Consider the following 14,431-nt stretch of genomic DNA (forward strand, 5'->3'; position numbering starts at 1 on the left):
TCTAACTGAGGATTTTTCACTTCCAAGAAGTCAATGTTCCCCTAAAGACTCTCTATGGAATAAGGAATTTCTTTTTTTTAATGGTCATGATTTCTTGGGGAAGCTTGAAGAAATGCAACATTCCATACTGCTGCAGTAAACTTAATTAGTAGCTCTGGTTGAAAAGAGGAACCTAAGAAAAATAAAGCCCTCACTGATTTTTGTGACACAAAACCTCTCAACTTCTCAATTAATACTCATCTCTTTATGCGAACTTCAGTTTGGTAAATTAATTGTATTGAACATATCATATAAAATACAAAATTCAGTATTTAGCCGCAAACAGAACATTTTTCCTGGTCTTAGGGTATAAATTAAAGATGAATGAAAATGTGAACATTTATTGAAAAGCTTTCCCAGTGTAGCCTAAAATATTACTGCCATTTCTTTCCTTGCAGAAAATTTATTATATTGATAGGAAAAAAAACTTAGCATATATTAAAAGAAACTAGGTCTTGATTGTCAAGAAAGAACATTTAAGAACCTATGCTTGTCTGGGAGAAGTCCAGAGCAGGAGCAGCTCTGGCAACTGTAGGTGTTTCACATGAAGTGAGTTTTTCAGATTATTCTATCTGCTCAGGGTTGCTAAAATTGATCTTCTTTGACATCACTGACTATCATTTATCTTTGAGAAACCTCCTATAAAGGGCCAGCAAAGCAACCTAGAGTTGATTATGCTGCTTTTATTTTTTTCACAGTTGAAACAATTTCTTGCCTGGGGGAAGCTACAAGGCTGGATATTGGATTAAAACTCTTTTTTGCTTGTTTTTATTAGTGAAATGTTTAAGCAATTAATACAAGAGCTGGCTGGAATGTCTGTAAGCATGCAGACATTTATCAGGATCGTTTCTTCTGCAGATGTTGCTAGCAATGACATTTATTTTTATCTTCATTTTTTGAGTTCACAGTACGTTCCATCACTGTGCATTTCAGGTTGTTAGCTGCTACTTAACATTCCCTTTTTAAAAGGTGTCTCTTCCACCTGCGTTATATGTGGTGAGGGTCTTCTAAGACTTGGGTATAGAACATTCTGAAGATTCATATTTGTTCTAGCTTGATCTGCGTGTTTTGAAGATGAGTAAATCCTAAAGTATTCCCAAGCAAGGTCTGACTGGATTAAGTGCCAGAGAGAAATGCCACATATAGATTAAGTCAGTGTCTGTCAGGAATAGGAAGTCCCATTGACCTTCTCCTTCACTGAGTTCCATTATTACCAACTGACACGTAGAAGTCAAACCAAGTCCCCAAATACTTCTCATGAAGATCCATTTGCTCTTCAGATATATATTTTATACAGGATGTTTGGTTTGGTTTTTTTTTGAAGAGTTTGGCATCTGATTACAGCATCGTGGTAACTGATGCTGGATGTAAAAGCCTCCTGGGTCATTAAATACTGATCAATGCTTTTACCAGCAAGTGGATTACATCATCCTTTCATAAGCAGATGAAGTTCCAACTCATAGGTAATTAGCATGTGCCCTACTTACTTTGGAAGCCTTTCCAGCTTGTTACTTTCTACATCTGATAGATATCTTGCACTCATGCTGTCTTATTTTAGCAGTTCTAATGTCTGCACTTTACCCCCAGTAACAATCTTGTCTTCTTTCTTTTGCATCACTAAGCAGGCTGGGTCCTTTCCACCCCATCTTTCTGTTCATCATTCATTTGATTATGCAATTAGCCTTTTCTCTCTTCTGTTTGAATTCAGCTGGGGAATCTCCCAAACCTGTAGTTCTGTTTTACAGCTCATTATACCCATATATGTCTAGATACAATTCATACACATTCCTTCTAGCTCATTAGTTTTAGGTTGGCTTGCTTTTTAAATATGTGATGTGCTAGATCATGTTTCAAACCATCTCATTTAAATTGTCTCACTGAGTTCCAGGTCTTGGACTGTGATTCATAAATACCTCTCAATTTAGATATGCATAATAAGTTATAAAATAAATCCTTCATGTTCTTACTTCAAAAATATTTTATGGATCTGGCAATGGATAAGCTCAGAGGCGGCTATATCTGCACTGCTTGGTGGAGTGTTTCCTGATATATCATGTGCTATAGATAACTATATCTGCACCGCTTGGGTTAAATGTGGGTTCTTTCAGAGCAAAATGACAGCGACATTAATATTTCTATGCAGCCAGCCTAAATTGCATTTTTTTAGCGTGAAATCCGGTGTTGACACTGAATAAGGTTGAAATAGCAAAGCAGGAAGAAGTGATTGTGGATACTTGTTGGGAAAAGTGCCTGGCATTAACTATGCTGTTTCAGAGAGGACTAGATTTTCCTCTTTGAAAGGCCATGAGGAATATAGTACATTCAGCAGGGATCCTGGAGGTTCAAGACCTAGGAGAGAGCTAGAAGAGAAGTTACTTGGCAGTACTGACATATGTGAATGATATTATCTTCTATATCCAAATAATTATTAAAAAATCTGCCTTTTGTGGACTTGTGTTACTCTCACTGGACTACTACAGGTTCTTCTCAGCAAAAATAAGAAAACAATAGTTTGGCCTATAATGTTTATGATACATATAGAGCTTCCAAGCAAATTTCTAACACTGTTAATGATGATTTGCTTGCATCTCTCTTATGTCAATGTAAAGTATGCTTGTACTAACTTCTGGAAAATTATTTTTCTTCAATATTATATTGTGACATTTGTTTGTTTGTTTTTTTTCCAGCTGTTTCCCCACACTTCAGTGTTGACCTTTCTGACTGCAAACTGTGAGTAGACAACCTGGAATACTTACATTACTTATGTTTATTCGGTGCATACCTGCCATGTCACTTGCTCATCTTTCTGTAACCTAAATAACCTAAATAATCCTGGTAATATTCCTCCTACTCTAGTTATCTTTTCACTTTGTAGTCATGCTGATTATCCTCATTGGGGTATTTTCTACTTCAGTTTACTTATTTGATATGAACTTTCATAAGTGAAAATGAATGCCCTGTGGGGAGATGTTTTTCAACATTATATCGTCGTTGTGGTTTATCTCTAGCACTGGCTCATTTCTGCCTAGTCTGTTGACCTTACTACTGTGGACATATTCACCTTAAAAGCCCACCATGACAATTCATGGCTCTATGAGTGACAGACAGAATATAGTGGTTTTTTTTCTGAATCAGGTCCTTAGTTTGCATAAAATGGCATAGGCCTAATAAAGCTGGAATTATGCCTTGAGTATTAGAGTGGTCAGTGAACTCAGGTGCCTAGCGAACAGACAGAATCAACTACATTTACTTATTCCCAAGTGCCAGTCTTTGGCTGAACATACTACATGAAGAGAATTGCCTAAAAACCAATCCTATCCAATAACAATCTGTGGCCTGAAGCCATAGTACAGCAGCTCTATCAGTCTTTTTAATACTGTGATAGAGACAAGTTATTTTCATTCATATGTGTAGAAGGGAGGAGGGGGATGTGTCTGTGTGCCTTTCATGCTAAATCCTATTACAAGCCTTTCATGAAACATTAATATGTAAAAGCTGACCTCCCGTCATCTAATCTAGCATAATAAGGGCTTGGATACATTATTAATTTTTGTCACACATCTGAGCCCCCCTTTTATCAACCAAAACTCCCATCCAAATCCCTTGTTGCATCATTATATTGTGATAAATGCTCCATCATTCATGACAGAAAAATGGAAAGACCCTGAGCCATATGGCAGAGGGAGCAGCAGTACCAGCCACCCAAGGATGGTTCTCCAGTCCCCTACTTGCAGTAACTGGTGCTTAAAAGACTCTGCAATGCAGTAGGGTAACAAAAACATCTTATTTTGGTTTTTTGTATGGTTTTTTTTTTGGGGGGGGAGGCAGTTTTGGTGTGCAAAATAGGCTGGAAATAGACACCAACGCCAGTGCCTGGGACTGCAGTCCAGTTAAATCTGCAGTATTTTGAATTGAATCTGAAAGCTGGAGTTGGCAAGTACAACTGAACAAGGTTAAGGTTATCTCCTCCAGTGCAAGGTCATCTCGTGTCTTTGTAAGTTCAGAATTTGGCTCCAATCTCACCATTCCAAGGTTATGCACCAAAAAACCACAAGGTATTATATCTACCTATGGCAGAATGTAAAGGTGTGTGGTTGCTTTCTATTTCACTTCCTATGTTTTATGTTTGTTGTCATGAAGACTCAGTTAAGGAGAAAGATATTATGATTTCAGTGACACGTTAATGACACTCGGTGAAAATGGTTGGGACTGAGATGAAATGCTCTGACATGCAGACGTCTGAAATATCACCCGGTGTATTCATGAAAATAATCCTACTGGATTATGTGCTGGGTACAAGGTTTTAGCCCTTAATATCAAGATGAATGGCGCTTGGAAAACAAGAATTTAAAGAGAGTCTGATTTTATGTATTTTCATTCAGATTGGAATGTGACAATGATGAAGAGCTCAACAGAGATGAGAGATAATTGAGTTGTAGAGAAATTTAGTGAAGTTCTGTACTGATGATCCTTAATGTGAATAGTGAATTTGTGGTTTAACAGATAATAGGAAATATAAGTCATTAGCATGGAATTATAAGGTAATTCATTATATCTTTTTTAATAAAAGCTGTCATTCTATTCTGCTTTCATTAGGTCTTTGTGTAAAAGAGTTCTAATTGTTCAAGTACATACAAATGAGTTAAAATAATCAGCATTGTTTTACCAAAAAGTCTGTGGTTATTACAGATCTATTTTGAAACAATATTTGGTATCTGCAGTCAAAGACTGCATTTATATTCTAAATATGTGACTGCACACTGGGGAATTAATTCCTGAGCATGTATAATCTAACAATGAACCATTAATTTCAGCGAATCATTCCTGAATAACAGTAAGTATATGTTTAACCTGTTACTTTGAAAATCAGTGAGGAAATATTGCCACAACGTAATTTAGTTTAGTGTGGACAATGGTTTTATTGCAGATTTCAGGTGTGTCCTTAAATTATATTTTAAAGGGTTTATCAGAAGTTAAAATATAACTGGTTACTTTCAATGTTTATGCTTTTTATACTCTCATTAATCTGGCTGCTTCTTACTGATTCTTGTTATATTTTTCTATCTTTACATCTTCTTAAAGCACACATTTATATCTGATGTTTTTTTAGTAGAGCTACTTGCGTATTTTATAATCAAATTATTTCCAAGTATTGTTTGATATACCGATACACTAAATACAAATTTCTTGCTATTATTTCACTTTATGTCATGATATTCTATCTTTTAACTAGTTTTGCGACTCTCCTGTAACACACTTCTGATTTTTTTAAAGACTCATATTAATACTCTTAGCCAAATTACTTGCAATAATCTGCAGTAATTTCCATTGACCTAAATACACTGACCATCCTGAATACAAAAAAACACATACCCCAGGATTACACTGACTTCCTTCCAAGAGGATCAGATAGAATAGCTTAAAATCTCACTCAGCATCACAGCTTTCCAGAGCTTTCCCACTTCCTGATGTTACTTAGCATTTGAGCCTAATATGTATTAATTGGAACAGAAAACTTTACCAAGTGATCTTTGTTATATCACTGCTTTTCCTGATCCATTTTTTACTAATGAGCTAATCAGTGTTTCTGCATATTTCTAAAATGGCTGATGAAATGTGAGTATAACAGTAGGTCTTGTCTAAGGACTGCCCAGCACTATCATAGCAGTAGGTATGTCCTCGAACACTAGTTGCATATTAATCTCTTCATAATCTACCAGTGTGACTGGTATTACTAGTTCAACTGCAAGCATTTGGTTGTGAAAAACACACAAAGGGGCTCCATCACACTGCATTTGACTTGGGCAAAGATCCTAGTAACATGGTATCTTATACAGTATAAGGGCAGAGAAAAGCATGCTGTGGGAGAGATAAAATACACCTAAGGTTTTAAGTGCCTCCTAACACACTTGCTTAGTTTAACAGCATTGATCATCCTGGGGAATCTCAAGGGCAAGAAAAACTGCTCCAATTTCCAGGCTATATTGACACACCTCTCAAAGCTTCAGAACATCCAATCTCTGTTCACTATGGTTGTTAAAATGCCACAAAAGGGTATATAATTAGATTTCAGTTCTGAGCTTCTTATAATATTACATCCCTAGAACTGTTTTAAAACATTTAAACATCTTGATTGCCATGTTCCATTTAAACCAAATATACACATTAAATCTGAAGACTACCAAAGCACCAATTTCTTTTTCTTCTCTCTAATAAGAGGTTATATCAGCCACTGAGAATTACTCCTTTGTTAAACTTCCTTCAGAAAAGGCAAAGTCTGATTAACCCCAGCTAAAGATATTTCAGTGACCTAGGTAGAAATTAAGACTTGGTGTGTTTAGAAGATTGCCAGCTTTCCTAATGTTTCTATTCATGACATAGTAATTGCATAACGATTCTGTCTCTGGTGAGAGCCATTGTCATGCTCACATTCAAACCTGTAGTTTAAAAGCATTAACATGAGACTTGTGCTATTAAATGGCATTAACTGACACTATGAGTAAAATATCCGCTAATTGCCTAGCGTGGGTGTGTTGTATTAGTGCATAAGAGTTGAGTTTACATGTTTGGCTTGGACTTTTTCAAGGAAAAAATACCTATAAACACAGCAAAAGTAACTCAGGTCCTTCTCACAGAAACCCTGTTCAAACTACTGCAAATACACAGTGACTTTAGTGGAAAATATAGCACTGAATCCCCAATAATCTCAAAATAGGTTATCACTTTTTATTTGTTCTTTTGATAGAAAGGTTTGATATTACTAACCAGAGTGCAATGTAACCAACTTGTACACCTGTTTTTGGCTCTACAGTCTCAAAAGCTCTGAATCATAGCTGTTTTTTGTTCTTGATGAGGATATTTACATCTCTGCAGAAACAGTTTGACTCCCATTGTAGAGCAATGTAGGGAGAAGAGTATTGTAGTTTAAGGCTGTACATACATTCATCTAGGAGAAACAACCTAGATTAGATACAAACTTGGGTGCTTTGTGACAAAATATTTCCTCTAGGGGTTCAGAGCACATCTCAGTACTCTATGCAATCATTGTGCAATGCTTCCTTGATGGCAAGATTCATTGCTGGTGGACCTTGAGAAAAGATATTGGTGAAATAAAACCTACATACAGGACTCCATGTTGTACTTCTTTGTTCCTTCAGCCTACTGTGATTGGTTGCACACTAGTTTTGTTCCAGTCCTCCTCTGCGAGAAGAGTTCTCTAGCTTTGTAGCAAAAGGGAATCCTGTATTTCCACACATGACTGAAGAGATGTAAGTTTAAAGCTTGACTAATTGCAAAGGAGGGTTCACCTGAAGCCCCAGTCCATGTCTTTTGAAAAATGATGTTTCTTACAATGTGCTGAATGTTCCTTCTTTCTATGGAAGTAAATAAAAGGTTGACAGGTGCACTGGCCTGGGTTTATTTAGTATCTTTTTCCATATAATTAGTGATAAAACTAGAAGGAATGGCCTCAAGTTGTGCTGAGGAGGTTCAGCTTGGATATTAGGGAAAGTTTATTCTCCAGAAGAGAGGTCAGGCACTGGAATGGGCTGCCCAGAGAGGTGTTTGAGTCACCATCTAATAGAGACCAAAGCTATCAAGAGCAAATCTCTAAGAAATTCCATTTACTACTTAAGAATCTGCAGATCACTATATGTGTGTAAATCACTATATATGATGTGTCAGAAGTAGTGGGAATCTATGCATGATAAGAGCAATAGCTCAAAGCAGAACAGAATATCTGTGCAGCAGGAGCCTTGAGTGCTATGGTTAGCAAAGAATCTCAGTAAAATGCTAGCCATGTACAGGCTCCATTGGAGTAAGAATATATATATATTAGAGGGTTCAGAGCTTGTTGTTGCTAATTCTTGATTGTCAGTAAGCACTTAAAAATAAGGGTGAAATCAAATTAAAGGAGTTCAGCCCAGCTTGAAATGAGTGCACTGTGTGTGGAAAGGTTTACTTGATACCACAGGAGGGTAATTTCTTTCATGTATTATGTCTTAGTGACACTTTCATGTTGTATCAACCCAATCTCTTTAATTGGTTGCTAGACTGAATCTTAGTGTCAAGCAAACTTGGTCCTGTGTACTTTGCTACTCCTTGTCAACAACTAAAGCTCACAAAGCACACCTTAACCCTCTTCCCAATTTCCATCCTTGGGATTCTTGATGCTTGGGAATCAGTTTTTCATTCACACTGTCATCTTGAAACAATAATTATCTCTTTCATTCTCAGGGAATAAATTACTTTCTTTCTTGAAAAACCTGGATTTTTCTTCAACTAAGGACTGTTTCTCATAGCTTGTCTTGAATCTGGTGATGCTGTAGTAAAGGCTTTATTTTTTATGTGGAGGATACCTGAAGTTATATGTTCTGTATAAATTCAAGCTTGCTCTGAATGCAAAGGAAACTGTTGATATCACAAATAGCAGTGATGCTTAAATAATTAAAAAGAAAATAATCTTGGCTCTCATCCACCATAGTTTGCATAGAGTGGCTGAGTCTGAAGAATAAGCAAAGCAACAGAACTTTATAGCTTATATTCTAATGGTGCTTTGGGGTCCCTGACTACTTCTGATGTGGGGTTTCTTGGAAAAGGCATAGACTTCAAGCTTTGTGCCTTACTTTGAGTATCATGTGACCCTACAGCTGTCTCCTTCATTTCAAGGTGAATATGCAGATGTCAAAATCTGTAGCATTCAGGAACTAACATGGGGTTTGGACTCCTTGATGCGTTGTTGTTCCAGCCACTACATCTAGCAATCCATGTCTCTGTTCTAAGCCATCTTTTATCTGCAAACTAAAGAACAGTCACAGACATCATCTGTGTTTTACTGTTTGCTACTACTAGCAGCTAGTTCCTTTAATCTGCGATTTATGTGGTCATTTCCCTTCTGTTGTTGTTTCAGAAGCTTCCATGGTGCTCATAACAGATTATGAATGTAAGAAAAACTGTTGAGTTAAAATATGTCCAGGTTAGCAATTTGAACTGGCCTGCATTTACTGATGTGAGTGTAAATATCCATAAAGAGGAAGGAAAAATTGATTGACCTAGGTCAGGTAGCATGTGTAAACTATTGGGTTTTCTTGGGAGTGCATGCTTTTGTCTTGTGAATCTTTGTAGATGCAGGACTTGAAATAGGTGTTAATTCAAATTACTGACATTACCAGGGCAAATAAGGACAGGCTTTTATTTCTCTGAGTCAGATTTGTCAGTCTTAACTCAGGTAAGACTTCCCATTGATACTGAAAAGCTATAGACTCTGCAAAGATGCAAAAAAAGCTCAAAGAAGGAACCTTTTAGGCAGCTGTCCTTTGAAATAGCCTTTTTAGATTTCTGAGCTATTAACAGAAAGCTGGTACCTGTAAGCTGACAGACGATGCACATCCCACTTCAATATATACACTGCATTTTGGGTTTGTTTACCAAGGGATGATTATCTCAGTTAATAAGAATCTGTCCATAAGTAAGTGTTTTTTCTTTTCATTGTAGATATCTCTCTAAAAGGTGTTCACCTCAGAGAGAGTATTTTTGCCATAGCTCTCCTTATTCTCAAATAAATACAAACCAGCTTTCTTTAGCTTTTCTAGAGTGTCTCCATCAGTCCCTGCCTACCTTTGATGTTGCACACTTCTGAGAAGAGATAAAGGTATATATTGTTGATTTTAGTATCCATTTACACTTAATTTGCTATGGTTTTGAAGGCTGGCACTAGGACCTTTGCTGTTTTGCCGACCGATGAGTCTGTGGCATTAAGTATGGATGTGAAAGCATCATGTGTCTTGAATACTCTGCGGATCTAATTAACAGGTAGAATCGCACCCTGGGTGCTTGAAAAATGGCCAGACACCATAGAAACCAGTCCTTAAGTCCCCGCACCATCTGCACTTTCTTTTCATTGTGTAAGTCTAATTGAAACGTGGTTTTCGACCATTCTAAGTTCGTTTGCGTTAATGGAAAATTCCTGCCGATGGTTTCCTTTTTCACAAGAAAAAAAAGAAAAATAATAATAATAACACTGCCTCGGGGGAAAAGGAATATCTCTCAGGCTTTGAGGAGATAATGAATCTTTGAACTTGCCTCTGAATGCGGGTCTTTAGAACAGCGCTGTCACAACCTCCCCGAGCTAATTTTAACGAGAAAATAACGAGAAAAGAAACAAACGCCGAGATTCTTCCCGAAACGAGCAGGCAGTTCGGGAGGGAGCGCGGAAACAGCCACTTCTCCAGGTTTCCTACTTCTTTAGAGCTCCTACAGCCGGGCCGGGTGGTTTGTGGAGCTGCTCCGTGCCGGGAGCGCGGAGCTGAGCTCCGAGGCAGGAGCCGCCCGCCCGCCCCCGTGCATGAACCTGGGGATACTTAGGCCGTCGTTACCTGTTGGCTGCCAGTCGGGACGAGATATACCCTCCGGGGATCTGGGTGATTATGTAGCCCCAGAAAAACGAGCCGTGGATCATGCCGACTGTCTCGGGATCCCAGTTAAACTTCGCTTTCTTCCAAAGCAAGGGACCGGGAGAGAAGGAGAAAAAGAGAAGAGGAAGGCTGTAATCGTGCCAGGTTAAAGAATGTTCCCGTTAAGAGCTTCACCGCGCCGGTCGAGGGGGGGGGGACTGAGGCTGGCAGTGGCACTCGGCAGCCGGGATGAGGGTCTCCTGCTGCCTCCCCTTGGTACTGGCTCCTCACCGCACCCATGCCGGCCGCCCCATGCATGGAAGAGCAGCAGAATCGTGCGGACCCCCCGGCCGCTCCCGGCCTGCGAGGGGTGCTTTACTCGTCTAGCTGTCACGCCGCCTCTCGCCCACTACGCTCTAAGCCGATTTAACACGGCATTTAACGCCTTTTCAACTCAAATTCTTCCATCCTGTTTTATCAAACATTCCTGCATAACCTCCCCATTTCCCTTTCACCCTCCTCCGGCCGTTTATTAGACGTCTTCCTTTCCCTGTGTTTGTTTTACGAGATATCTGTGTTTTCCTACGTGGTGCACAAAAGGAAAACATATCTGCCCGCTCATTCGTGCCCCAAAAAGCTTTGCGCTGGGAGCTACAATTGAAAAACAGAAATAATTGGCAGAAATGATTTCTCTTTCCCCAGCTAAGGTTCCGGGCGATCAAGGGCGGCGGGCAAAGCCGAGGGGCGGCACGGGAGCATCCTTGCAGAGGGTGAGCGCCGCCGAGCCAGCAGAGCCCGGCTGCCTGCGCTGAGGTGCCGGGTCTGAGGCTGGGAACTGCACCGAGAGGGCATGGGAGTTACGAGGGAAGGGTTCCCACCTCTTTAATAATTTTTCCTCCTCGGTGTATGGTGCTGTTATTGACCATGTCCACGATGGCCACTCCCAAGTTACATCGGATCCCGAAGGAAATGCAGAATCCCAGTCCACTCATGATGGCAATGATGTACCTCCGGGGCAGCCCGAAGCAGGTACAGTCGCAAAACGGGGCTTTCTTCTCGGGCATTTCCATGGGCTTCCCATCTTCCGTCAGCTCGATGGTGTCCCCGGGCTTCTGCCTCTTCTCTAGGACTCTGACCGACACAAGAAGGGAAAGTCAAGCCCTGCCGCCCCGCTGCCTGAATGCACAGCCAACTCGGGTAGCTGAAGACTTAAATTCACAGCTCCCCCCGCCCCTTGCTTCGGCTTGCTTTGGGTGTTTACTCCTTGTTTTCCGTTCACCTTCAGCTGTTCTTCAGCTGTGACCTGTGGGAGTCACGGTTAGTCATCCCCAGCTCCCTTCCGCCCCGCGACAGCCCTCTGCAGAAACCCAGGGAGGAGCTCAAGCTGAGAACTGCTCATCTATCATTAAAGGCTTCTGCTTAAATATGTAGGACGCATTAAGAAGACATCATCTGTAGCCACTGCAGAGGCGCCATGTTGGGTAGCCCAAGAGGTAGAGCACGGAAACTAGAACAGTGATCTGGAGAAGGTTTTATTCCCCCTCTGCCGTACTAGAAACACCAAGGGGAACGAGCTCAGTCTGCATTTTGCTTCTGGTTTGAGAACAATAGAAAGAGTAACAGAAAGGGTGGGGCGGCGGTATTGCTACTTATTTTCGATTTGCAAAATGGCTGTCACATGCAGTGGGAAAAAAAAAAACATGACTGTCTTTGGAGAACTGACGTCTCCAGAGGAGTCTTTGCTAAAGATCGCATCTGCTCAGCTACACGTTGCGAGCGGGGCAGGTTTAACCTTCCTAACTCAGCTCTGAGCTCGATCTCACCGTTCGCACTTCCCTTGGTTTTACACGGGAGTCCCATCATCTCCGAGAAATCAATGTGCAGGAATTTGGAGGGTGCTGACCATTACAAGCTATGATGTCGAATCAACAGAAAAATACCGAATAATGCCCCTCCCTCTCCTCTTAAAAATAAATAAATAAAATACCACCCTCCCCCCACCCCCAGAAAAAAATCCCAACATCGCAATCAGTGAAAGATTACTTTGCAGATTCTATCTTTTTGGTGAAAGTGGATAAGAAAAGATAGCGGATGTATGGTCAACCTCCATGGTCAACCTCTCAATCTTCTCTTGCAGCAAGTGAGATACTGAAAAGACAGGAATACTAACCGCTTTCATCCTAGTTCCGTTCTCTCGAGGACCGAGTGCTCCATTTCCCGACACTGGGCTCTCTCCTGCCACTGCCCTAACCCCCTCCTTACGAGTGTCTTCTCACCTCAGACATTCTTATCAGAGGAGCCGCTCTTTGAGGTTAACTCATCCGGCTAATGGGGTGCTAACAATTAGTAGAATCAGGCTCAGATTGTTGCCTGTGCTTTGAAGCAAATGGGGAGGCTTTATCCCACGGTTACTCGGTTGAAATCCTAACGATTTTTATTTGCCGGGTGAAATATTTCCGTGCTTTAATTCTGCATTGTAAGAAACTGTCTTAAATGGCGAATACAAGAAAATACCTCGTTTTTATGTTAAAAATTCGTTTGTGCGAATAAAAAGATGCACGAGGTGTTTTTCCACTAAACGGGATTATCTTCCGGAAGACATTAACATATGAGGGACGTGAAAAGTATTTCCTAGAATCGGAACTAAAATAGTTCAATCTTACGCTTTGGAGGGAAAAAAGAGAAAGAAAGAAAGAAAAAGGTTCGTTTATTAATGGGAGACTTCAAACGGAGTTTTGCTGGATAATACAAATGCTTTCTCCATTACTCACTGTACGAAAATACAAAAAGCAGTAGAGACGGTCGTTTCATTTATGCTTTGTGGAATCTCTTAGGGAAAAAAAAAAAAAAGTTTATTTCCTATAACGACGTATTTAATCAGTTACTCTGGATTCTCAATTACTCCTTTGTACTTTTCCTCACAATTTAGTATGACATAATGATAAGATGCAGGGTATTTACTACGTTGCTGTTGGCTTTGGTTCTGCTGTTTTGCTTTTCAAAACTGTGCTCTTCTCACTAAAATGAAAAATGCACTTTTGTCTTATCGCATCAGTAATAGCTCCCCTTCCCTGAAAATGGCAGCAGAAGTTGTGATTCATGCTGTGGAAGAGCCTTGTGCTTGTGCCCAATACTGCCGCATAGGCATGGAAAAAAAGGCTTTTACGTGACCTACAGTAGGCAGATAAATCCGCAGTTAGCTTTAATCCGTAATTTGAAACAACGCTGGGATAAATGTTGGCAGAGGAGAAGGTCCAAAATACATTGGAATTTCACAGGCTATTCTCAAACGTCCTAGAGGTCACTAAAGTCACTAGATTGGATGGGGCACGATGTGTCAACTTTAGTACATACCGTTTTTAGATATGCGTGGATTTGTGTCTGTTTTCTGTCTATACAGAGCTTGAAGATGGTAGAAATTGGTATGCACAGAAACATGCTGGCATGCCTATGAGTTTAGCAGTTGCAGTCGTATATTGGTGGATGCTTCTCAGTGCAGGCGGATAAATAATTAAACACATCCCTCCATACGTTTCAGCTTCAGAATTAGAAAAAAAAATCATTTGGACATCAATTATTTATACACATCCTTGTTTATCTTCCTCTGACGACGAATTACACAAGGGCTAAGACTAATCAAATCTCGGAAATATTATTATTATTATTATTAATTTAATTATTGGTGAAAGCAGCGATAAAGGTCTTGTGAGCGAGTACCAAAATTAATAAAAAACAAAGACAAGGGGAGCTGCTCTCTGCTGATTATGGTTTCTAGACGGGATCCTGTTTTTGTGTGAGAAAGATGGGGTAATCCTTGGCTACATATTTACTGGCAGCATCTACGAATCAGATAGAGAAGTTACAAGGGTGCCATATTGAGAAGCTCCAGCACTAGTTTCCATTACCCAGATTATACCAGCGATATATAAACAGCTCCCAGCCCCTCCACCACTAAGCTCCCCAAAGCACACCTATTCCACCTCGATCAGCAGCTCACGGTT

General features: G+C 40.0%; 1 protein-coding gene across 1 annotated transcript in view; it reads right to left on the minus strand.

The window, feature by feature from the left end:
• SLC17A6 (solute carrier family 17 member 6) overlaps positions 1 to 14,431 on the minus strand; it is a 28,818-nt gene that overhangs the window by 13,667 nt on the left and 720 nt on the right. Inside the window, exons 2-3 of the mRNA XM_072337024.1 lie at positions 11,309 to 11,561; positions 10,413 to 10,531 (exon numbers count right to left, since the gene is read on the minus strand). Of these exons, the coding sequence (XP_072193125.1) occupies positions 10,413 to 10,531; positions 11,309 to 11,561 (372 nt within the window). The remainder of the gene's footprint in view (positions 1 to 10,412; positions 10,532 to 11,308; positions 11,562 to 14,431) is intronic.

The sequence above is a fragment of the Excalfactoria chinensis genome, chromosome 5, assembly GCF_039878825.1.
Source record: "Excalfactoria chinensis isolate bCotChi1 chromosome 5, bCotChi1.hap2, whole genome shotgun sequence".
NCBI lineage: Eukaryota > Metazoa > Chordata > Aves > Galliformes > Phasianidae > Excalfactoria > Excalfactoria chinensis.